Source organism: Triplophysa rosa, linkage group LG13 (assembly GCF_024868665.1).
Source record: "Triplophysa rosa linkage group LG13, Trosa_1v2, whole genome shotgun sequence".
Classification (NCBI taxonomy): domain Eukaryota; kingdom Metazoa; phylum Chordata; class Actinopteri; order Cypriniformes; family Nemacheilidae; genus Triplophysa; species Triplophysa rosa.
The window spans coordinates 6,474,209-6,498,821 of NC_079902.1; the positions used below are offsets into that span (position 1 = coordinate 6,474,209).

The 24,613-nt window shown below is 43.9% G+C and overlaps 1 protein-coding gene across 4 annotated transcripts in view; it reads left to right on the forward strand.

Moving 5' to 3' along the window:
* htr4 (5-hydroxytryptamine receptor 4) overlaps nucleotides 1-24,613 on the forward strand; it is a 138,963-nt gene that overhangs the window by 59,378 nt on the left and 54,972 nt on the right. For all 4 annotated transcript variants that reach the window (XR_008964156.1, XR_008964155.1, XM_057349511.1 and 1 more), the window contains exons 5-6: nucleotides 17,913-18,066; nucleotides 20,029-20,582. Coding sequence is in view for 2 of the 4 variants with exons in the window: in XM_057349511.1 (XP_057205494.1) it covers nucleotides 17,913-18,066; nucleotides 20,029-20,582 (708 nt within the window). In the remaining 2 variants the exon portion in view is untranslated. The remainder of the gene's footprint in view (nucleotides 1-17,912; nucleotides 18,067-20,028; nucleotides 20,583-24,613) is intronic.

The window sequence follows — 24,613 nt, forward strand, 5'->3', positions numbered from 1 at the left end:
ACCCCCAACACTGGTAATAACAGCCGGCTTGTACATTATCCCACATATTACACGGCTACTTGCCGCATGAGAAAAAACTGGACATGAAATGTGATTTTTAAATGTATTATTAGCTCATTTTTACCGAATGCAGACCTTCCGCGAGGAAAAGCCGTTTACTTTCGGTTTTAAGGTAAGAAACAACATTCAAATGTCACGAACAGGCAATTTGGTTTAACCATTTGTAAATATAATGTCATATATGTTATTAAAAGACACATTTATAAACCCCAAAAAAACTGTAAAAATGATTTTCTGCATACGGATTACCGTGTGTTATTAGTTTTTAGAGGTTGTTATCTGGGAATAACAAACCAGCAAATGTCGCAACGGGCCAATCAGAATCAAGCATTCCAATGAGCCGTGTAATAAACAGTGATATTCTTAAGAGTGTGAGCTTTCATTTGTTATGACTGGTATATGACAATATCTGCCAAGTCGAATTGCTCAAAGTTTCCAAAAAAGGAAGATATTTTCACAGAAAGCAGAAATTTGTAAACTTTTTAAAGACTACTCATTGGGACTATCTTCTCGGGTTAGTGACATCATAAATTTACAATAAACCTGCGCCTTTGAACACAGATAGGGTAATGGGCGGGACATCGCAACACAATCAGAAAAGATTGGTACAGCTTGACCAATCAGAACGTTTCGGAAGGAGGGACTTCATAGAACCAGGAACTCAACAGCCTGTTTTCTGAGAATCAAGATGACGGTGTAAAACACAGGTGAAATATTTCATATGTAAAGAAGTTTTTAAAAATCATAACCTTTTGTTTAGCACATCATAAACATAATAAAGACTTTAAAAAATAGGCAAAATAGGACCCCTTTACAGGATGTTTTATGCAATATCACTTCTCATGTAAATGCATCTTGTTACAAATGTGCTTGCATAATTTACCCAAAAAAGACAAAAATATTGATCACGAATAAACTTTTCCAAAGTTTAAACGTATGAGTCACTGTAGTACGAACTGAAAAAATAAGAAAAAAACACAGTCTGCAACTTCAGATGCGAAAGCTCTGACCGAGCAGGAAGAGAATATCAGCTGTAAATGAATCCCGGAGCTTTTGCTGTCATGATTATTTGCACACTTCAGCAGCCGAGAGACCCAGGTGGCTCTTCAAAGATGAAATCTAAAGTACTGCACCTGATCAGCCTCCACACAGGGAACAAAAGAGCAACAGGGGAGCTGTCAGCCAGGCCGTCAGCCCTTTTGGCCGCGCCTTTGAAATGTAATGACTGGAATGTTATTCCTCATTAAACTGTTGTCCTTCTGTACCATTTCTTTGGAGATTGTAATCGCTTCAATACAATACACCCTTAAGTACCTAATTTTTATTGCCGATGAGCTCCGTGGACTCGGCTTCTAAATATAACTGGCTGTAACACGAAGACCTTTGCACTTTTCCATCATCTACGTACTTTATATGACAACAATAAAGAGCGTGACTGCCTGGCACACCCTGCAAGAATTCACTGGTTGATTCTGTGGACACATCACTTGGGATTTATCTAAAACTATTCTGTCAGCTCACATGCAAGCACAGACGTTTGTGTTCAATTCACAACCTCTTTGCAGCACCTTTTTGTGAAAATCTGCAATATGAACCCTGATATTGCATTCATTTGCACCAGTTTTAAAGTTGTTGCCTCCTATTTATGTAAATTAGACCTATTCAGAAAACTCAATGCAATTAACATTGTGACGCTATTATCCAGGCTTGTCACATGCAAGTTCAGCATGTTGAAGAGTTGATTGGATCGCAGTGGTGCAGGGATGCTTTACAGTCCCAGTAATGCATTACGTATCACCAGAGCAAACTGCATTCAGCACAAATCTTTGGAGGATGTTTGCACACTTACCTGATTTGCATAATTTACATAGTAAATGGGATTCTAAAACATCTTGGTTACATATGTAACCTCAGTTACCTGATGGAGGGAACGAGACGTTGTCTCGAACCGACAGAATGGGGTTTGATCTTGAGATCTATCATCTCCGATTGTACTTTTTAAAGGCCAATGAAGTTGGCGAATGGCGTGGCATGCCAGTCTCCGCCCCGTACATACGGGTATAAAAAGGAAGATGGCGTGCCCATTCACTCACCTTTTGGGCTGAGGAACCTGAGAGGCATTCCCGGTCGCTGCAGCAGATGGCGAAGCGTTGTGGCAAGAAGGACACAATGTCTCGTTCCCTCCATCAGGGAACTGAGGTTACATACGTAACCAAGACGTTCCCTTTCTGTCGGTCTCTCAGCGTTGTGTCTAACCGACAGAATGGGGTTCCTATACGAACTGCCACGGCGCTGCGCCGCATCACGATTTCCAGCGGAGCACATGAGGGGAGAATGCTACGGAGACCACATCTGCCGTAGGGAGAATAAACATGGAATACCTACATGTTCTCACCAGTGGGGAGAACTCATAGGAGTAGTAGTGCGGGGTCCCAACAGGGGTGCACAGAAGCGGTGGAGTCCACCGAGAGGAGGTCACAGGTTCACCAAGAGTGAGGAACGTCAGACGGGACTACCCAAGGACGGGAGTCAGTATGTGTGGAGCACTAGCTCAAGTATAAGGGTTCGCGTCATGTCTGTCCAGGGGGCTAGGGTGTGAAGGCAGTGAGACGTGATGTGAATACGCCTTGTGCCGGTGTGCCACGCTCTCCAAGGAACTCGACTCTGAAGCCAATGCTGAAGTGGTCTTATATGCATCAACCCGAGCGGCACGACTGCCGTCGAGGATGCCATATGTCCCAGGAGCCTCTGAAAAAGTTTCAGTGGGACTGCTGAGTGCTGCCTGACGACGGTCAGACAGCGCAACATTGACTGGGTGCGCTCGGTGGTGAGACGTGCTGTCATGGTAACAGAGTCTAGTTCCATACCGAGATACGTGGTGCTCCGCATGTGGGAGAGCTTGCTCTTGCCCCAGTTGACCCTTAGGCCCAATCGGTCGAGGTGCTGGAGCACAAGGTCCCTGTGCGTACACAACAGATCTCGCGAGTGAGCCAAGATAAGCCAGTTGTCGAGATAGTTGAGGATACGCACACCCTGCTCCCTGAGGGGAGCGAGAGCAGCCTCCGCAACCTTGGTAAAGGCATGGGGAGACAGGGCCAGACCGAAGGGCAGGACCTTGTACTGGTATGCTCGACCCTCGAAGGCAAACCAAAGAAAAGGACTGTGCCTTCGGAGAATCGAGACATGAAAGTACGTGTCCTTCAGGTCGATTGCCAGGAACCAATCCTGATGTCGGCTGGACGTCAGGATGCGCTTCTGCGTCAAAATTCTGAACTGGAGCCTGTGAAGGGTGTTGTTCAGTTGTTGAGTGCGCAGATCCAGGATGGGGCGCAGCCCCCCACCTTTCTTGGGGACGATGAAGTAGGGGCTGTAAAACCCCGAAGACATCTCGGCCAGAGGGACGAGCTCGATCGCCCCCTTCACCAGAAGGGTGGCGACCTCCGCCCGAAGTATGGGAGCATTCTGGCCTTGCACTGAGGTGAACAGAATGCCCCAAAACTTGGGCGGGCGCCTGGCGATCTGGAGCACGTAGCCGAGACGGATCGTCCTCACTAGCCACTGCGACGGGTTGGGGAGCTGTAACCAGGCCCCCAGATACCGTGACAGAGGAACTAGTGGGGAGATCTGCAACATTGTCCCTGTGGGAGGAGGTTCTGTGGCTGGCAGCACGGCTGTCTCGCCAGGGGCGGGGCTCTGGGGAGACGAGTGGGTCTGCTGACTTACCTGCATTAAGTCTTTGCTGCACAACGCACCGTCAAGTGGAGAGTGCTGAAGGCTGCAGCATCGGCATGACGCAACGTCGAGAAGAGGCTGCTGCATGCTGGAAACGCCCAGGGAGGAAGGAAGCTCTCTTCGTGAGAAAGTGGGTGCCAGGCTGGGATCATCCCAGTGCAGCTCGACAGCGGTCATGTGGCTGGAGCTGTGCCGGATGTCCTGGTCCTCCGTGGGCTGTCTCCGTCAGGGCCGCTTCTTCTTGTTCGGCTGCTGACGGGGAGTAGATGTTTTCCTCCGTGAAGTCCTCCGCCCGCCGGAGGCCGCCTGAGAAGGGGGTGCTGGAGCCGGGGCAGGAGGAGCGGGGCTGCTGGGAAACAGACGCCATCCAGGTCCTCGATGCCCTGCTGGGGTCCGGGTCGCGGCGGGGTAGGATGTGCTCGATGGCCTCCGTCTGCTTCTTCACCGTCGAAAACTGTTGTGAAAAGTCCTCGACCGTGTCACCAAACAGCCCACCCTGCGCGATGGGTGCATCGAGAAAGCAGACTTTCTCGGCGTCTCACATCTGCGCAAGGTTTAGCCAAAGGTGTCTCTCCTGGACCAAGAGTGGACATCGTTCAACCCAGCACGCGCGCTGTCACCTTGGTCGCCCGTAGAGCGAGGTCAGTGGCGGTGCGCGCCACTGACCTCGCATAACCTGACTTCCTGCATAACCACTGAGTCGGGCTTTCCCTCGTCAAGTCGCTTCAATGCCTTAGCCTGGTGGACCTGCAGGATGGCGATGGCATGAAGCACGGAGGCAGCTTGACCCGCGGCAGTGTAAGATTTTCGACACCAGTGATGACGAAAACTTACATGCTTTGGAAGGGAGCCTTGGTTGGTCCTTCCAGGTGGCGGCCGTCTGCGGACACAGGTGTACCGCGACGGCATGCTCAACCTGGGGTACATTGACATAGCCCTTAGCTGCCCCGCCATCAAGGGAAGTCAGGGCGACCGAGCTTGTCTGATGTGTACGCGCCGCACGTGACGTGTAGGTCTTCGTGAGCTCTTCATGCACCTCCGGGAAAAAAGGTACCGGGGCTCCAAGGTATCCAGGTACCAAGAATCCAGCCACGAGCGCTGCGGAGAAGGCAGTGTGGTGCTGCAACCCGAGGCTCGCGGTGGCTCGGGAAAGCATGCCTGTCATCTCCTTGTCAGACTCCTCCTGGGCTCGACCTGCCGTAGCCGGGAGGTCCAGGGAATCCTCCGCGTCTGATGCCAGGAAGTCACCATCCGATGCCGTGACTGAGACTTTGTCCTCTGTACGCTGATGCGTAGATCCGCTATGGGATGGTCGACTGCTGCCCATCGGAGACAAGGTAGGGGCATGGATGGTCCGCGGCACTTTCTGCAGCGGGTTAACGTCCATGGGAGTCCCCATATAACCATTGCTGCCAAGCCATCCGCTGCGGAACAGGAAGCAGACGATGTTGTGGCTGGGTCCAAAAAGAACACAGCCAACCGTGACTGCAATGCCTTGATCAGAATATGCTCGCAGTGCGGGCATGCCGTATCCACGAACGCTACTTCAGCATGTTGGAGACCCAGACATGTGATGCAGGTATCGTGCTTGTCAGGCTCGAGGACGAGCCGGCCACATCCGAGGTTACAGCGGCGAGACATGCCTGGCGGCAAGTGCATGCTGTGAGAAATTTGCTCTTCCAAGGACACCGTCGGCTCGCTACCGAAACGCCCATGGGAAATTACACACACCAGGACGAATTCGCTGCAGAATCCAGTAGATTTGCTTCAATCGAAGAAGATGCGCTTAGCATAAGCTCAGCAGGTTCCCAAGAACAAAAAGGTGAATGAATGGGCACGCCATCTTCCTTTTTATACCCGTATGTACGGGGCGGAGACTGGCATGCCACACCATTCGCCAACTTCATTGGCCTTTAAAAAGTACAATTGGAGATGATAGGTTCTCAAGATCAAACCCCATTCTGTCGGTTTGACACAACGTTGAGAGACCGACAGAAAGGGAACGTCTCGGTTACGGACATACTTGATATCCTCTGTCTGCTCCCTAACTGTCGAGCTCGACAGTATCACCAACAGCCCCCCCTTGCGAGATGGGTGCATCGAGAAAGCGGACTTTCTCGGCGTTACTCACCTGTGCAAGGTTCAGCCAGAGGTGTCTCTCCTCGACCACAAGTGTGGACATCGCCCGACCCAGGGCCCACGCGATCACCTTGGTCGCCCGAGAGTGAGGTCGGTGACGCCGCGGAGTTCCTGCATAAGCGCTGGGTCGGTCTTACCCTCGTGGAGCTCTCTCCGCGCATTGGCCTGCAGGAAGGCCATAGCGTGGAGAGAGGGGACAGCTTGGCCCGCAGCAGAGTAAGCTCTCGACACCTCAGATGCCGAAAAGCCTATGTGCTTTGGACGGGAGTCTAGGTCGAGCCCCTGGGGGACATCGATGTATCCTCTAGCTGCCCCACCATCGAGGGAAGAAAGGGTGATGGAACTAGTTGACGTGTACGCGCCGAAGGGGGCGTTCCAGGTCATACTAGGTTCCTCATGCACTTCCGGGGGAACACGGCACTGGGGGCGAGTGCGGCTTGGAGCCGCTCTCAAGCCCGATGTACCGTGTATCCAGCCGCGGCCAATGCCGGCGGCCCGGGAAAGCATGGCTGACAGTTCGACATCCGCTTCTTCCTGATCTCGACCCCCCGAGGGAGGGAGCTTCAAGGAATCGTCAGAGTCTGTTTGTCACCCTCCGATGCTGCAACAGACATCTCATCATCACGTACCGTGTCCGATACGTGATTGAGGAATAAGACGGTGGGACCGTCTCATGGGGAACGGTCAGACGAGCAAGACGAGGTGCGAACGGTCCCCGAGCCAGTGGCTGACGGATTAGCACTCACAGTAATCCTCATATCACCCTCGCTGCTCGCCGTAGCGGGCGGCAGGGCCGTAGTCCTGCCGTCACAGAACGGGAAGCAGACGAGGTGGTGGCTGAGTCCCGTGGGAACACAGCCACCCGTGACGCAACGTCTGAATCGTCAACCGCCCGCAGTGTGGGCAGGAGGTATCCACAACATCTGCCCCAGCGTACTGGAAGCAGACATCGTGTCCGTCCCCCTCCTCGATGAGTGTGTTGCACCCACGAGAACAGCGCGACATGCCACGCTGGAGAAATTTGCTCTTTTAGAGAAAAAACTCGAACACTTCTGGACGCCCAGGGGAAGTCGCTGCAGGAAGGGACAGTCCGCTGCACCACGTCGTAGAGCCGGCAGTCTTGTAGTTGCTACTTGAAGCGAAGTCTGTTGATCATGAGCGAAGGCTCCGAAGAACAAAAGGTGAATGAATGAGGCACGCCGTCTCCCTTTTATACCCGGATATCCGGGGGCGGAGTCCGGCATGCAAATTTCATTCGCCAATTTTCATTGGCCTTTTCTAAGTAGTCGGAAGCGATTGTTTCTCAGGGACGAACCCCATCTGTCGGTTCGACACAACGTCGAGAGACCGACAGAAAGGGAACTATTTATTCACAATTTATCTGCAATTTATTTAATTGTGTCTGGTGGGGGATTTCTTGTAGGTCAGTTCATAAAACCCACTAAAAATAACTACATTCTCAGACCAATAAATCTAGCGCATCATTAATATTCCTCCACATGTCTGGATATTAGACTGTAAATCGTATTATATTGTATTGTCATTGTGTTGAATGTCTGTACTAGAAGCTTCCAACACCAAAGAAAATTCCTTGTGTGTGCAAGCACACTTGGCAATAAAGCTCTTCTGATTCTGATTCTGATTCTGATGTCAATGAAAGGTGTAAAAGAGAGCTGGAGATGAGTCAACAGAGGCATGAGCCTGTGAAAACAGTGATATAGGTGGCTCTCGCTCACAAGCTTAGAGTCATTAGAACTAGGCGTCTGCCCATTCAACCCAGACGTCTGCTTTTCATTTGGTTGGAGGTTAATTTCTTTGAAGCACGTGCTTGTCCAATGGTAGCCAAGCCTGAAATTGGATTTTCATGCAGACTTTCACAACACCCCTGATAGCGCGCTACATCTGGAAGATGTCTACTGTTAGATGTCGTATAGACGTTTGTAAGATGTTTATGATTTAGAATGGATATAAAACGGTGTAATGACTGGGGCTGCTAGTCAACCAGCCACCCACCAGAGGGAGCCATCTCCGTAATTCTAGAGTGGACTTTCATGCCACGCCCTCACTTCCTGTGTCGGCCATATTTAAACAAACCATGCCTGCCACATGTTGCGAAGTATTACCAGTCATACCCTTACTGCCTTACCAAGCGTTTATACTACTTTGATTACCTGTTATGACCATTGTGCTTCCTATTGGATTTACATTTATTGGATTACTGCTACTGCTTTGTTTGCCTGATTGGACTGACCCTTTGTTACTGATTTACTGCCTGTTTATTGACCACGGATCTGATTACTGGATTATATTAAGATTACCCTTTATTAAACGTCTGCATATGGATTCTAACACTGCCTCTATGTCGACTCCATTACAGAATACTTCGCCTACCTTGAATCCAGCGGAAGTATCTCAGCTACAAACAGCTTTCGTTTATAAAGGCAAGATGTTAAAGGGTTACCAGGAACATCTTAACAATTTAAGAGTTGCAAACGAAAATCTTTATCCAATATGTTCGATCTCTCCCACCTCCATCAGCGTCACCGGTAAGATTTGCACTTCCTGATAAATTTTATGGCTCACCAGAAAAGTGTCGGGGATTCCTTCGCCAATGTAGTTTTTTTTATCCAATCAAATGGAGGCATTCAGTCAGGATACTAAGAAATTTGCATTTTTAATGACTCTACTTACCGGCAGGGCCTTAGACTGGGCTGCTGCTGTTTGGGAGGATGATCAACGAGTACAAACCTCTTTTAGTCACTTCGTTACCCAGATCCGAAAAGTCTTTGAATATCCGTAGGGAGGGGAGGGTGTTTCCGTACAGTTGCTGCATTTACGCCACGTTCTGCGGCGGAATTTGCAATCGTGTTCAGAACATTAGCGGCACAAAGTGGATGGGATGAAACCGCTCTTAAAGCGGTGTTTCACGAGGGACTCAATCAGAAACTACAGGTTGAGTTGGCATGTAAGGGCGAGGACGCCTCATTATCTGATTTCATCACTTTGTCTGTCAAAATTGACAACCTACTCCGTAATTCGCCATGTTTTATGTCCAGATTACAATTCAAATCCATAATCCCCAATCTAAATTATGAAAGTCTCGAACCTCAAGAACCCATGCAGATTAACTTCGCTAGGGTCCCCACAGAAGAGCGCCAACGGAGATACAACGAAGGATTATGCTTCTATTGTGGGGAATCTGGACATGTACAATTTACTTGCCCGAATTGAAGGAGGAGAAACCAAGTTGTCAGGCCCAAAGTTTAGTAATAAAGCAGTGTTGAGTACATCAAACAATTTTTCCATACCTCTCAAGATCTCTTTTAATGGTCAAAATGAATCTGTTGCAGCGCTCATCGATTCCGGGTCAGCACTCAACTTAATTAACAAGCCTCTCGTAGACGAGCTTCGGATCCCCACCGTGCTTTGTATTCCAACCATTACTGTTACAGCCATCAATAATCACCCCATTGGTTCTGGCATTACCCATCAAACTGTCCCAGTCACACTGCAAGTTGGACTTTTTCACACTGAGACCATTACATTGTATGTAATCAACTCACCAAGGCATCCCCTCATCCTAGGCCATCCATGGTTAGCCACTCACGATCCTCTCATCTCCTGGAAACAGGGTGAGTTAAAACAATGGTCCAAGAACTGTCATTCTAACTGTCTGCATGTTACCATATCCATGCCTTGTCTAAATACCACCATTGAAAGTCCTGAAGGTCAAGTCACCATCAGGATTCCAGAGGAATACCACGAGTTCTCTGATGTCTTTAGCAAGAGCAAGGCAGCTCAATTACCCCCTCATCGCTCATGGGATTGTGCTATCGACCTATTGCCAAACACGGCACCTTCCAGGAGTAAAGCATATCCTTTATCCCGTCCCGAAACCATGGCTATGGAAACTTACATCAAGGAGGCTCTAGCTTCAGGTTACATTCAGACTTCGACCTCCCCCGTGGCCGCAGGGTTTTTCTTTGTGGAGAAAAAAGACGGAGGCCTCCGTCCATGCATCGACTATAGATGTCTGAATATGGTCACGGTCAAGTATCACTATCCTCTTCCACTTGTCCCGTCGGCTCTGGAACAATTACGTGAAGCACGTATCTACACCAAGCTTGATCTAAGAAGCGCATACAACTTGATTCGAATCAGAGAGGGTGACGAGTGGAAAACGGCGTTTATCACCACCTGAGGACATTATAAGTACCGTGTCATGCCCTTTGGACTAGCTAATGCTCCAGCGGTGTTCCAGGCGTTTGTGAATGAAATATTCAGAGATCTCCTAAACAAGTGTGTAATTGCTTACATCGATGACATTCTCGTATACTCCCAGGACATAACACAGCACATCAACGATGTCAAGATGGTACTTTCACGTCTCAAAGAACACCAATTACGTGAAGGCCGAAAAGTGTGAGTTTCATACTCCCCAAACCTCTATCCTTGGATATATCGTCAGCCATAAGGGCGTAGAAATGGACAATTCCAAGATCAAAGCAGTAACTGAGTGGCCCAGACCTCCCACTGTAAAGGATTTACAATGCTTCTTAGGGTTTGCACATTTTTACAGACACTTCATACGCAATTACAGTACCACATCTGCCCCACTGAAGTCCCTACTCAAAGGTAAACCCTCCAAGTTACACTGGTCAGATCCTGCACAAAGGGCTTTTGACTCTCTCAAGACAAGCTTCACGACTGCTCCCATCCTTCAGCATCCAGATCCCCAATTGCCATTTGTGGTGGAGGTATATGCTTCGAATTGTGGCATCGGTGCTGTACTGTCTCAACGCCATGGTAACCCTGGTAAATTACACCCATGTGCTTTTTTTTCACGAAAACTTAACTCAGCGGAAGGAAACTATGATGTAGGTAACAAAGAACTACTCTCCATGAAGGCTGCTTTAGAGGAATGGCGCCACTGGCTAGAAGGATCAGTCCACCCTTTCCAAATAATAACCGATCACAAGAACCTGGAATACATCAAGGCAGCCAAAAGACTCAATTCACTTCAAGCCCGTTGGCCACTTTTCTTCACTAGGTTCCAGTTTTCTGTCACCTATTGCCCAGGTAGCAAAAATAGCAAAGCAGACGCACTATCTCGACGCCATGACCCTTTCCAGACTACACACCAGGATGAACCTATTCTTCCCCCCTCTGTCATCATAGCACCAATCAGTTGGGACATCATGGAGGAGATCCAACGTGCGTTAGTTACAGAACCAGCTCCACAGGAATGCCCCCCTTCCAAACACTACGTACCTCAAGTATTACGTCAAAGAACCATCCAATGGGTCCATGTTTCGCTTAGTGCGTGCCATCCAGGAATCCAAAGAACTATCTCTTTAGTGCGCAATTCGTTCTGGTGGCCATCCCTCGTCAAGGATGTTACTGATTATGTTATCAAAGACCTTGGTCCCACCTATCCATCGATTTTATGACTGATTTGCCTAACTCCAATGGACATTCAATAATCTGCGTCGTCATTGACCGATTCTCAAAGTCAATGCAGGCTCATCCCCATGAAAGGAGTACCCAGTAACATGGAAACTGCTAATGCCTTATTCCATCAACTTTTCAGAATTTATGGCTTGCCAGAGGACATTGTATCGGATCGAGGGTCTCAGTTCACCTCTAGAGTTTGGCAGGCTTTCTGCAAACAATTGGACATAAACGTGAGTCTTACTTCTGGATACCATCCTCAAGTTAATGGACAGGTGGAACGGCTAAATCAAGAAATAGGTAGATATCTAAGGTCATACTGTAGTCGTGAACAGCAGATGTGGACAGACTTTCTTCCCTGGGCCGAATACGCACAGAACTCCTTCATTCATACCTCTACCGGACTCACTCCCTTCCAGTGTGTGCTGGGCTATCAGCCCCCAATGTTCCCTTGGTCGGGTGACCCCTCTTCGGTGCCAGTGGTAGATGATTGGATGCGTCGGAGTGAACAGGTCGGGGACAGCGCTCATGTGAGACTGCAGCGGGCTATCAGGGCTCAACGCATTCAGGCAGATCATCGGAGGCTTCCCCACCCCAACTACCAGCCGGGTCAGAGAGTATGTTTGTCCACACGGGATCTTAAATTGCGGCTACCTTGTAGGAAGCTCAACCCAAGGTATGTTGGATCATTCAGAATGATATGCCAAATTAATCCTGTCACATACCGCCTTGAGCTTCCTGCTAATTATCGTATCTCACCATCCTTTCATGTGTCACTGCTGAAACCGGTCCACCCGGCACCTGGTCCCGGAGCCACGAACCCTGAACCTCCTCCACCCCTAGAGGTAGATGGTCGACCTGCCTACTCGGTCAAGGAAGTCTTGGACTCACGTCATAGAAGGGGCCAGATGCAGTACCTGGTGGATTGGGAGGGCTATCAACCGGAGTAGAGATCTTGGGTAGCCACAAAATATATTTTAGACCTTAATTCATGACTTTCACCAAGGCCACCCCAATCATCCTGCACCGTGACCGAGGGGACGTCCCAGCAAGAGAACACCGGGAGGTGTTCGTAGAGTGGGGGGTTCTGTAATGACTAGGGCTGCTAGTCAACCAGCCTTGGACTTTCATGCCAAACCATGCCTGCCACATGTAGCGAAGTATTGCCAGTCATACCCTTACTGCCTTACCAAGCGTTTATACTACTTTGATTACCTGTTATGACCATTGTGCTTGCTATTGGATTTACGTTTATTGGATTACTGCTACTGCTTTGTTTGCCTGATTGGACTGACCCTTTGTTACTGATTTACTGCCTGTTTATCGACCACGGATCTGATTACTGGATTATATTAAGATTACTCTTTATTAAACGTCTGCATATGGATTCTAACACTGCCTCTATGTCGACTCCATTACAAATGGCTCTTTCTAAGATGTTTAGCAGATATTTTTACACAGCAGATGTTTTCGAGATCAAGATCTTTAGCAGACGTATTACAGACGTAAGTGTGCTAGCTGGGACTATCTCCCAACCGGACCTCAGAGAAACGGGTTTGCATTACCGATCGTTCATACATGCTTCGGGAACTGTGCGAAGCCTGCTCTTCTTCGGCTTATTATTTGGATCACAGGTGTGATTTCATGTTGGTCTTCAAATTTAAAGGCTATGGACACCACAGCTTTCAGTACTGTAGTTTAGTGAGAGTCCATAGACTGATACAGGAAACATATTGCATTAACAGCAATTGACCATAGCTGACATTCAACCCATTTCTCTATCCACATCATTTATTTCACAACAGACAAGATGTAGGTGTGAAAGAATAAACGGTGTTAATGTTGTCACTAGCTAACATCAACCAAATACGGAAGTGAATAAGACCAAATAAGAACATCTTGGAGATATGATGAATCATTTCAATAAGTACTGATATATTCTGAGTTACACTCTTAACACAATTGCTGTAATGGGGTCAAATTATGTTTATTGTGTTTCATCTAGAGCCTGATTAAATGTGGGCAATTATGCAGACAATTAGGCCTATTTTGCTTATGCATAGCCTTATTTACTGTCGCAATTCAACTGTTACTCTGAGACATTAAAGAGCATTTACTGCAGCCCAATTTAATTCAATTCAACACAGACGCTACACAATTAAATGCAAAAAGCTGCCATATGCACTCTTCAAAGTTTAATTACACAGCATGAAGACAAATGTAAACTGTACAGTGTGTTTACAAAGCACAGAACCGTGATCTCGGATAACTGACCAACACAGCGTGCTAGAACATAACATACAGGTTGAATTAGGAGAGTGGCCTATGTCTGATCACAGCGGAGAGTGCTTTGACACTTTAACTGAGAATGATTTAAGACACGTGCTGGAAGTCAGGGCTTCGGTCAGAGATTCTGCTGACCCATTTGCAAACACTTGTTCTCACTGATGCAATTCCCCCGAGATAGAACCTTTCCAAATTTGTTACAGAAGAATGATGTGAGACCCCCATAAAAATTCTATCAATTGCATCCGGATGCTTATTTCCTGTAGACAGGCCCATTCATAAATTAATTTCCTCAATATAAATGTACTCTGGAATATTATAGAATACATCTTGTCACGAGTGGTGAGAGAACAAGGACACAGTACAGAGGACCCAGACGCAGACAGCGGATAAGGGGTTAACAAGACATTTAATAAAATATAAATACAAAACAAAGACCCACGTGGGGGCAACAAAACAAAACAGGGGAATCCACAACAGGACCGGACTAAGCCTAAATACACCTAACAAGACTAAGATTACATAAACATGCACATGAACATAACTACAAATGACTACACTAGACTAGACTGACACAGACCAGGCACTCACCAGACAAACGACAATGAACCAGCACAGGACAATGAAACAAGAGGACTATATAAAGTGGACTAAATCAAGAAGGGGACAGGTGCGGGACATGAACTAATTAACAAGCAATAACGAGACGAAAGGGTGGGAACAGAGACGCCACACCGGACAGAGGGAGTATATGGAATGCCAAAACTGTCTCTCTACACAAAAAACAAGAGGTCCTATCATGGTTCTGCCACTAGGTCAAGAAAAGCAAGACAAGGTGGGGCAGAACCATGACAACATCTACAGTAAACTCTCTTGGACCTTAGTAGAAACAATGTTATGCAAACATTTAATTCATCTGTATACTGGCTGCAAAGGTTGCATTCCTCAGGTTTTAGACTCAGCTTTTACAACGTGCCTCAGGTGCATTAAGGCCCAGAATCTGAACCGGGGGGGCAGAGGTCACATTGTCGCATTGCACTTTCAATGATATGGAGCGGAGTTTCGCTCTCTTTGCCAGCAGTAAACATGCTGTGGTGAACACATGGTTAGAATGGCAGACTTTGTGCCCAGAGGCATAGATATAAACAGGAACCTCGGCACAGACATCTGGGTCAAAGAGAGACAGAATTTATTCTAAGGAAAGGCAGTGGTTTTGAGCTCCGGTCACATCATCATTTTTCATGTCTGCCTTATTTAACACACCTGATTCAAATTATCAGACCGTTTGTAGACATCCATGACCTAAACTGAGTGTGTAAGATAAGCAAGACAATACATAAATGTTTATATTGGGGATTGTGGGTAACTGACCTGTCCAACCACACATCCTTGACAGCCACAAGGCACAAAATATTCACATTCACATTCTCTGGATGGCAATGTGTGAAGGTTGGAACCTAATGGGATGTGATGGGAGAAAGGTTGTGCAAGGGTATGAAGACTAAGGCCCAATCCCAATTCTATTTTCTACCCCTTCGCCTACCCCTCGCCCCTTCCCCTTGCCTCTTGAAACAAAGTGGCAAGGGGAAGGGCTACAAATTTTCCGCTAAGAAATGGGACACCACTACTACACTGTTATACGTCATCATATACGTCGTTGCTAGCTCGTCACTTCAGAGGACATGTGCCGATGCACCGGGTATATGACATAAAAATATATTTTCTAGTATCGTGCAATCAGTGCTGTCCGCTAGCAAACTTTAGCGATTTTTTTGCAAACGTTAAAAGAACATCACCGTAAATACTAACACAAGATTGAATGTAACATACATAAAAGGAAAAATTGTCATAAAAATCCTTATTAATGGCAAAAATTACTTACATTTATGGGTCTGCTTGCTCGAGTGAGCGGCCATGTTGGAAATTTCTCTTAGCCCTTCGTTTGAAGTGAGGTCCCGAAAAATCTTCGTTTGAAGGGCTATCTGGCCCTTCCCCTTACCCCTAGCCCTCCAACCAAAAGAGAATTGAGACACCACTACCCCTTCACGTGAACGCGCCAAACGGAGGGGTAGGGGAAAGTGTAGGGGTAAGGGGTAGAATTGGGATTGGGCCTAAATGTCTCATGGTGTCAGAACAAGCATATGCCTTCTTATCAAGCATATATTAGGCACATCTTTGTATCTTGATGCATTGTCCTGACATAAAGCAACAAGGTACAAGCCTTCAGATGGAATTATATTTTTGACGTGCATTCATTTCTTGAAATGCTTTATATTGACACTGTTGACATCAATTGTGTCATCCTTCCATTCAGAAATTACAGAGTAAGCAGGGATCTGACATTTTCTCACACTTGGCATGTATGAATATGCCTGTTATGTGCTATGAAAGCAGCGTGGCACTTATAATCCCATAGACATGTATTTTTTACCAACACAATCTCACGGCAAAACTTAACTATTTTATGATGTGGCTAATTAAGTACAATTTGCTTTTGCGCCAGTGACATTATAGGGTTAGGGGTGGGGCTTCAGTATTGCTTTTTTTCTAGTAATTGATACGATAAGTATGTTTTTGTACGTTTCATAACGTATGAATTTATACGAATGAGCAACCTCGTAAAACAGCTACGAATTCCTGTGAGATCAGGTGGATTTTCACAGTTAGTATTGATAATCTTTTGCAAAATGAGCAGTGTTGGGTAAATTACTCTGAAAAATTAATTAATTACTAATTACATATTCAATAGTGTAATTAGATTACTGTGCAAATTACTCTCCAAAAAGTATTTAATTACTTATTACTAATTACTTTCTATATCCTACATCAACCTTGATTTGAATTGATTCAAGGATAGACATGAAACGGCTCTTTTAATTCATTCAAATAAATAATAAATAACTACATAAATTGTTCTTATTAACTGACCAAAGTATACAAATGTGCGAAGTATACATTAAAGCATACATTTTAAAGGGAGACTTGATGTCAATTCCACTATTGAATATATTACACGGTATTTAGTTCAATTACATCAGAAGTAACTGTAATTAAATTACAGAAAAAATAAGAGTAATCCCTCACTATTCCTTTTGAAGGGAAAAGTGATTAAATTACAGTAACTAATTACTTAGTAACTAGTTACACCCAACACTGAAAATGAGTAAAAAACACCATGCATTCTATGTGTTTCAGAAACTTTCTTTTGTTTTATTGTTGCTTTGCAGCAAAAATTGAGAAATCCACTATAAAAATACAATTGAATTGCGTTTAGTTAATTATATTAGTGCTTTTGCATCAAGTACATTAGTACATCAACAACACAACTGATAGTATGTAGATTCACTCTTTTCTGCTTGTTGTCACTGGTTAGACACTCGAATTAAATGGTTTCCCCATTGGATATTGTTGCTTTGCCATTTCTTTTCCACATCTGGTAAGATCAGTGACATTCATTCATTTTTCAAGAGTGAGCTGTGCTTTATTTCAGCAAAACTGTATTTACAGCAGTTGAGGTGATTTATTGGTTTCTCGGTTCTCAAATGAAAAGCGTGAAAATCCACTGCTTGTCTTTTCTCTGGGAAAATAAAAGGTAATAGACCTTTAAATGAATTCCAAATGTTGTTTCTTGTCGTGGGCTTTATAGCACAGCCATAAATATAGATAAACATGATTTTACATCAATCCCATAGGGTTGCAAATACAGAAGGCTCCACAGATTTCCATCGGATTTCAGCACCTGTCAGTCACAAAGATCTGTTTGCAAAGTCATTTATTAAATATTGTTCATAAATAAAAATGTGATTTTAAAATCGTAATTTCAGCTGCTAATAAAACTTTACAATTATCGGTATAGAAATGCAAAAAATAAAAGAAATCCAGATATTCCATTTAGGGTTTGTTTATTTTGTAGTTGTTGTTCTTAGAAATCTTTGTTCTCTCAAAATGCTGGGGGTTAAAGTCAGAGGACCTGCGTCACATACGGCATACTGTCAGATCAGGAAGGTAAAGCAGCTCTAGCACGTTGACAAGAACCTCTGTTTCATGAAGCTTACAGATGTCTAAAATGTTTTGATGTTTTGTCAGTCCAGGGCATTGACTGGTCATGTCCCTTCATGTTTTTCAAGGTTGCTGTCTTTCACAAGATTACAAAAAAAACAAAGCAACGTGTTTAGCATGGTTATTTACAAAGATTTTCTGTATGTTTACTGTATAGAATAATGTTTTTTAACCCTTTCTTTCAGGTACTACGCCATATGTTGCCAACCACTGGTCTACGGGAATAAAATGACACCAATGAGAGTGGCTCTAATGATCGGCGGATGCTGGATAATCCCAACCGTTATTTCCTTCTTACCCATAATGCAGGGCTGGAACAGTATTGGAATAAATGATTTGGTGAGTGACATCAGATGTTACAGACAGTTTGTGTTGATAAAGTTTGCGACTGAAATTTTTTAATAATGATGTTTGTTTTGTTTCTCACTCCACGTGTATGCGGTCAGGGCGAGCTGGATTATTAAAGTGCTCTATGAAAAGTGCAGCGAGGCCAGCAAACTTGTGACGCATATGTTTTTGCATCATAGAAACCGATTTTTTCCACCATTTCACCTTTCTACTCTGTATGCAGTTTGAAAAAGCAATTATGCATCCATGCACCGAAGTCAAGCCACTGTCCGGGTATGAAAGAAAGAAATTGCGGTACCCAGAGGCTCTCATAAAGTTCCTCTTTGAAGGCTGTGATGATTGAGTAGAAAATTAAATGCCAAAGTCTCAGGTAGGGAACTTAATCCATTACTTTCCTGTAAACAAACAAAACATGTCCCCGGGTGGAGATTGATGCGCCGTAATTAAAGTCACGCTGGAGAGAAGGAAATGTTATTCCAGTGTTACCTGGAAAGGGTTTCTCTCTAGTTTTGACATCTATGGAAATGTAATATTTAAGCAGAGGGTTTCATAGACTTTCAACTTCCATCCATTGATCTAACACTAGCACATTGGTTAATATCTTTATGCGTTTGGGACTACATTGTTCTTCAGTTTAATTTGAGCTGACACAAGACCTCTTATCAAGCTTTATGCACTTTTAATGACTAGACATTTAATTGGATCTATTGTTCATTTAAATATCAACAGTGCCATGAACCACAATGTGACATGAGTTTTTTTACGTATTTAGTTATAATGAATTAATGTCATTAAATAGAATAACACTGCTAATTGGAACATGGCTGTGTTTATTTACGTTTAAATAGTTTCCCACAGTTGGGAAAGGGCTCATACAGTCAAAGACAGGAAATGTATGTGAAATGTCAACTGTACATATTAGATGCACATTATAAATCTTGTGGTGCCAACATTTAACCCTTTAGGGGAGCAACAAATTACAGTCCCAGTGAGCTGGAAGTCGATCACATTTTTACGTGTTTGGAATATAGAATAATAAAAATTGAGGGTGTGGCATGTTATTTTCTACCTTGAATTGATTGGATCTAGAAAAGTAGGCATTTTATTTTGAAATGCAGGGGAGCGCGGGGCAAAAAGTAATGCAGGGTTAATTGTCGCCCGAGTTCTGCTTTCGGCCTTTTTCTCTCATTGCCAGATAACGATCATCTGTGAATTTTTGAAAAGTTTTGATGTGTTTTCATGGCGATATTGTACAAAGTGTGTTTTGGCGGCATGGGAGTAAATTTCTTCATTTTATGTTTTTTCAATTTCTCACTTGGCTGTGTAAGTCACCAAATCCAACCTTTTATTATCTTAATCACTGTCTTGTTGCCTAAAACATACTTCTAGCAACTGTTAACTAGGCTTCGAAAAAATATGTACACAGCGGGATTAGTTGTAACACAGTGTTACAATGAATCCCAATGTGTGAAAATCTGAAAGTATTTTATTTTAATCGAATTTCATGGCATTGCCTGTTGTTAGGACATGATGTCAAGAACCATTCGATCGAAATGTTTCTAAGCATTTTTAATGGATGACAAAACTAACAATATAGTTCATTAAATAATATTGGAACTTCAATTTTGTTCAAATGTACCTTAATACTGTTAATCCCACACAGTTGTTTAGCTGAACCATCATCATACCTGGAATGGTTAAAAAATGCCTTTTGAAGATCAGAGTTAATTTCTCAGCGCATTTGATTAAGTGTTTAGCGTAATATTTGAATACTGTAGTGTTTCACGCAACAGGACTTTAATGTCAAGCATGTTTCATTAACAGTAAACAAATGACCTTCTTTCTAAATCAAGCAACTTATGAGCAGCCCATTAAAAGATTAACGCCTTCATTGAAAGTCCATCATTTGTCAGTGTTTGAATAAGTTGAATGTGTTACATCTCCTCTCGACAGATAGAGAAACGGAAGTTCCTCGGCAACTCCACGGTGTGTGTTTTCATGGTGAACAAGCCATACGCTCTGACCTGCTCAGTTGTGGCCTTCTACTTACCACTGATCCTGATGGTTCTGGCCTACCAGCGCATCTACGTCACGGCCCGGGAACATGCCCGGCAGATCAACCTGCTAAAGCGGGCCGGGAATGCGTCCTCGGACAGCGCGGACCACCAACGCAACCACCGCATGCGCATCGAGACCAAGGCGGCCAAGACTTTGTGCATAATCATGGGCTGCTTCTGTCTGTGCTGGGCTCCTTTCTTCATCACGAATGTGGTGGACCCCTTCATAGACTACAGTGTTCCTGAGCAGCTGTGGGCCGCCTGTCTCTGGCTGGGCTACATCAACTCCATGCTCAACCCCATCCTCTACGCCTTCCTCAACAAGTCCTTCCGTCGTGCCTTCCTCATCATTCTCTGTTGCGGACACAAGCGTTACCGACGACCTTCCATCCTGGGTCCTGGAACGCCCTGCCCGGCCACACAGATCAATGGCTCTACACATGTCTTGAAGTAAGTCCTAGTTGCTCTCTATTCTGTGGTTCTGGTGTGGTCTCTGAAATGGCATTTTGTCATTTGAAGTAAAGATGGATTATAGTCCAGAGGGGCAGAGAAGCACAAGCCTCATTCTTGGGGCAACTGCGAATTGGAGATGCATAAGGCCTAGGGCATTGAGGTCCATAATCTGTGCTTGATTTAAGAGTTTTCTCTTTCAGCAGACTAGAGGAAGAATTTATTGTTATGTGCTAATGCTTTCTTTTAGTTTGCTTTTTTGCTTGACATGGTTTTTCATCATTTGTGCAAGTTCCAGCATTCTTGGGGCAACGGGCAGCAAAAATCAAGTCAATTTGTGTACACAAGGACATAACGTTCACTGTCGGGTGTAATTTTCTTCCTTGGTATTACTTCATGTGACCTTTATAGATGGTTCACCTGTTGACCTAACAACATTTACTCAGAAAGAGCACACAAGAAACATATGTATATTGGATCTTCATAATGATGTTAAACCATAAAATTTTGTCTTATAGCATTAGCTTGAATGTTTAACGCCAGTTAAATATAAAAATTCCTGGTTTTAACATTTAAATACTTTATCTGCCTTTTATATTTTCAAACAACAGTATTCCCAAAAAGGGTTATTGATCATTGAAATGTTTTGTCTTTTAAAGGCTAATAACGTGTTTGTTGGCGTTTGTTGGATCAGTGCGAATTAGCCTTAAGAAAACACAAAAAATGCGCTGCCACATAAAAACGTTAATATGACATTTTCCCAGCCTCTCTCTGATCTTGCTGCTGTGTTTAAAAAAAAGTGGTCTGGTTTTGAAAAGTAAGTATTGAGTATTGAAAGTTATAGTACAAGGAGTGGACACGATTTCAGATTGGCCTCATTTTACACATTCTGCTGCTGACTGTTGTTAGTGATGTTCTGCACTGTGAGAGGTTTATGGAGGAAACTCCCTCAGGCCTTAACCACAGCATGTTATTTTTGATAACATGTAAAGATTAGAGATTTAAGCCAGCTGGTCTGTTTGTACTCACATCCCTTAAGGGAAATCTAGAAAGCAGGGATCTGTCTGTAGCTATTAATGCAACAAGACATAGAGAAATAATGTGCAGAGTGACGGAAGAATATGAACGATGTATCGCAACGCATTGTGCTGTTGAAGGGCATAAATAATGGCAGTGTGAATTTCAATTGTTTTCTTGTGAGTGCATTGCATTTCTTTACGGCAGACCTTTTGTTTTAAGTAATGGCTATATCTTACATAAGCATTTCTTGTTTATTGTGCTCTGTGAATACTAAATTTGCATTTTGGGTAATCGAATGATAGTGTTCCACAAGCGTTTAATTGCGATGCTGGATGTGTTTTTAGACACACCCCTTCATTTATCTATTATCAAATGCTGTAACTGGAGCTCTAGTGGAAACTTTCATTATGATGTGTGGCACTTGAGTCTGTCTAAGCCATAATTCAAGGCGGTGAGGAAAGCTAAGGGAACTGTTACCAATAATGAATGAATTGGTTATTTTTTCAATTATTTAAACTTGAGTGCTTTTATGAATGGTGTGTTGGTGACATTTAGTGTCGGGCCTGCTGTGAAGAGAAGAGAACTTTCAGAGAGGCCAAATAAGAACAATCTGCTGTCAGCAGCTCTTGTTCGCATAGCGTCAGATCGCCGCCTCTCTCTGCTCTAATGCTTTTGCTTTGATCTGTTGTATTCTGCTCGAGTTTCTTGAGTATTCCATTGGCTACAAATTATGAAGCACTGTCAGTCCTGCAAATGATAAAACACAACGGTGAGATTAAAACCTGAGGAATGCACAGTTTTTGAGAAAAACTCTTATTTGGAGGACCCAACGTTTAATTTGAAGCTGTTTTGATTTTGGCTGTTCCTCACAGTGCTGACGGTAATATTGAGCGTAGAGTGAATGTTTGCATGCTGTTGCTTCTCATTCTAATCATATATTCCAAACACTTTTTTCATAAGAGATCTGTGGAGTTTGTTTCCATGGAAACACCAATGGGTTACCTGCATTTAGACAATGTCTTTGTGTTTGGCCATCTCACACTAAGGTTTGGTATGGAGATGAAGTCATAATGCATTTGTTAATCTATGATTTAGTTTTCGCATTTTAAAAAGGAGTCAAATGGAAGCTCTTTCCACATTTGAAATGCCTGCTGCACGTCAACTAAGATTTTTTTTACCATGATGATCTTTTTTTAACAATTCTCTTCCTTAACCCAAATCTGATTTTAATGACTGTAATGCAATAAAATATGTATTTTATATTACATGTGCATAGTACAATAGTAGTGTAACATCATAGTTGTGTTTTATTGTTAATTGACTTCAAAAATATTGCCTGACAAGATAGGAATGAGTTTTTCACATAACCACAATGACCACGTTTACATGGACAACAATAATCCGATATTAACACGATTAAGACAATACTCTGATTAAGAATGGACCATGTAAACAGAGCTTTTTTATTAGCTTAATCCGTCTAAACTCATAATCGTAGTAAACACAAATCGAATTAAGACGGGTGGAGTACTCCTATTTTAGTCATTTTCATATCTTATCTGAGTATCTAATATTATTTTCTAATTTATAATATAATTATATTATATATATTAATATAATTATATTAATATATATAGGATTATATTACAAAAAAATATTGCGCCATTGACTTTAGACGGCACAGCGCAAGTGGTTTTGCTAGTTTCTGCCCGACGCAGTTCTCATTTTCCCGTCCTGCGCCGTAAATGACTTTAATGTCAAGCATGTTTCATTAACAGTAAACAAATGACCTTCTTTCTAAATCAAGCAATTTATGGTCTATGGCGCAGTCTATTTTCAGTTCCTCAAAATAGCAACAATGCGCCTGAGCACACCTCTTTTTTAGCCCAACACGCCCATGGGCGCACAAATGAGCGCAAATGCATTTGCTATTTAAACAATGCGGGAACTGAGAACTGCGTCGGGCGGAAACTAGCAAAAACACTTGCGCCGGTGTACAATAGGGCCCTAAGAATCTATGATTAGACATTTTGGTTGCAAAATATCTCATGGGTGACGAATATGCCTGTAAATTGTCATGATCCTGTACTTCTTGTCAGGAGTTTTCTAGTTCTGTGGACAGGGTCGTGACACTACCATGTCTTTTGTGCTTGTTGTGTGTCTGTGTGGAAGCACGTGGCCGTTGTTACTTTGTGCCACGTGCTCTTCTGTCGTGTGCCTTGGCCCCGCCCCCTTGTGACCTGTTATTTCGCCCTTAGTGTTTTATTCCCCTCACCTGCCCAGTGTCATTATCCGTCATTAGTTTTCCCCATTTAAGGCCCTCGTGTTCTCTGTCCCTTGCCGGTTCGTTATAGTTTGTCTGTATTGTTCGCTCTAGTCCAAGTGGAGTTTTCCCCCAAAGAATTATACATTGTACCAGTCTTGCCTTGTGTGTTTTGTGGACATATTATTTTGTAGGGCTGCAGCTATCGATTCTTTTACTAATCGAGTATTCTACTGATTTTTCCATCGATTAATCGGGTATTCGGATAATAAGTACTTTTTCTTTATTAAAAAGCAATACTAAATATACAAGAGAAAATAAGACAGGTCTCTTAAAATGAGTAAAACAACTAATTTGTTTCCTTTTTAGAACAATTAGTTTTTATTGCTGAAATAGCATACATTAATATCTGCGAAAACTAAACCCATTTAGTACATTCCATTGCCATATTAAATTCAAAATGCAATATAATACAAATATATAAATAAGAAACATGAATAAAAATGGAACTAATAATTTCAAACAATAGCCTATGACTTTTATTTTGGCAGGCTGTCAGAAGACCCTTATTTTTTAGTATGTCTGTTTCTTCACTCAAACAATAACATGTTTGTGAAATAAACTCTCAGAGCAACTCTGGAGGTGAAGTTCATGTCCTCATTCAGCGCAGACGCAGACAAATTCATGAGCATCACGCGTGTAGCACGTTAAACTGTGCAGTTCATTCACTCAGACACGCAGAACAGAC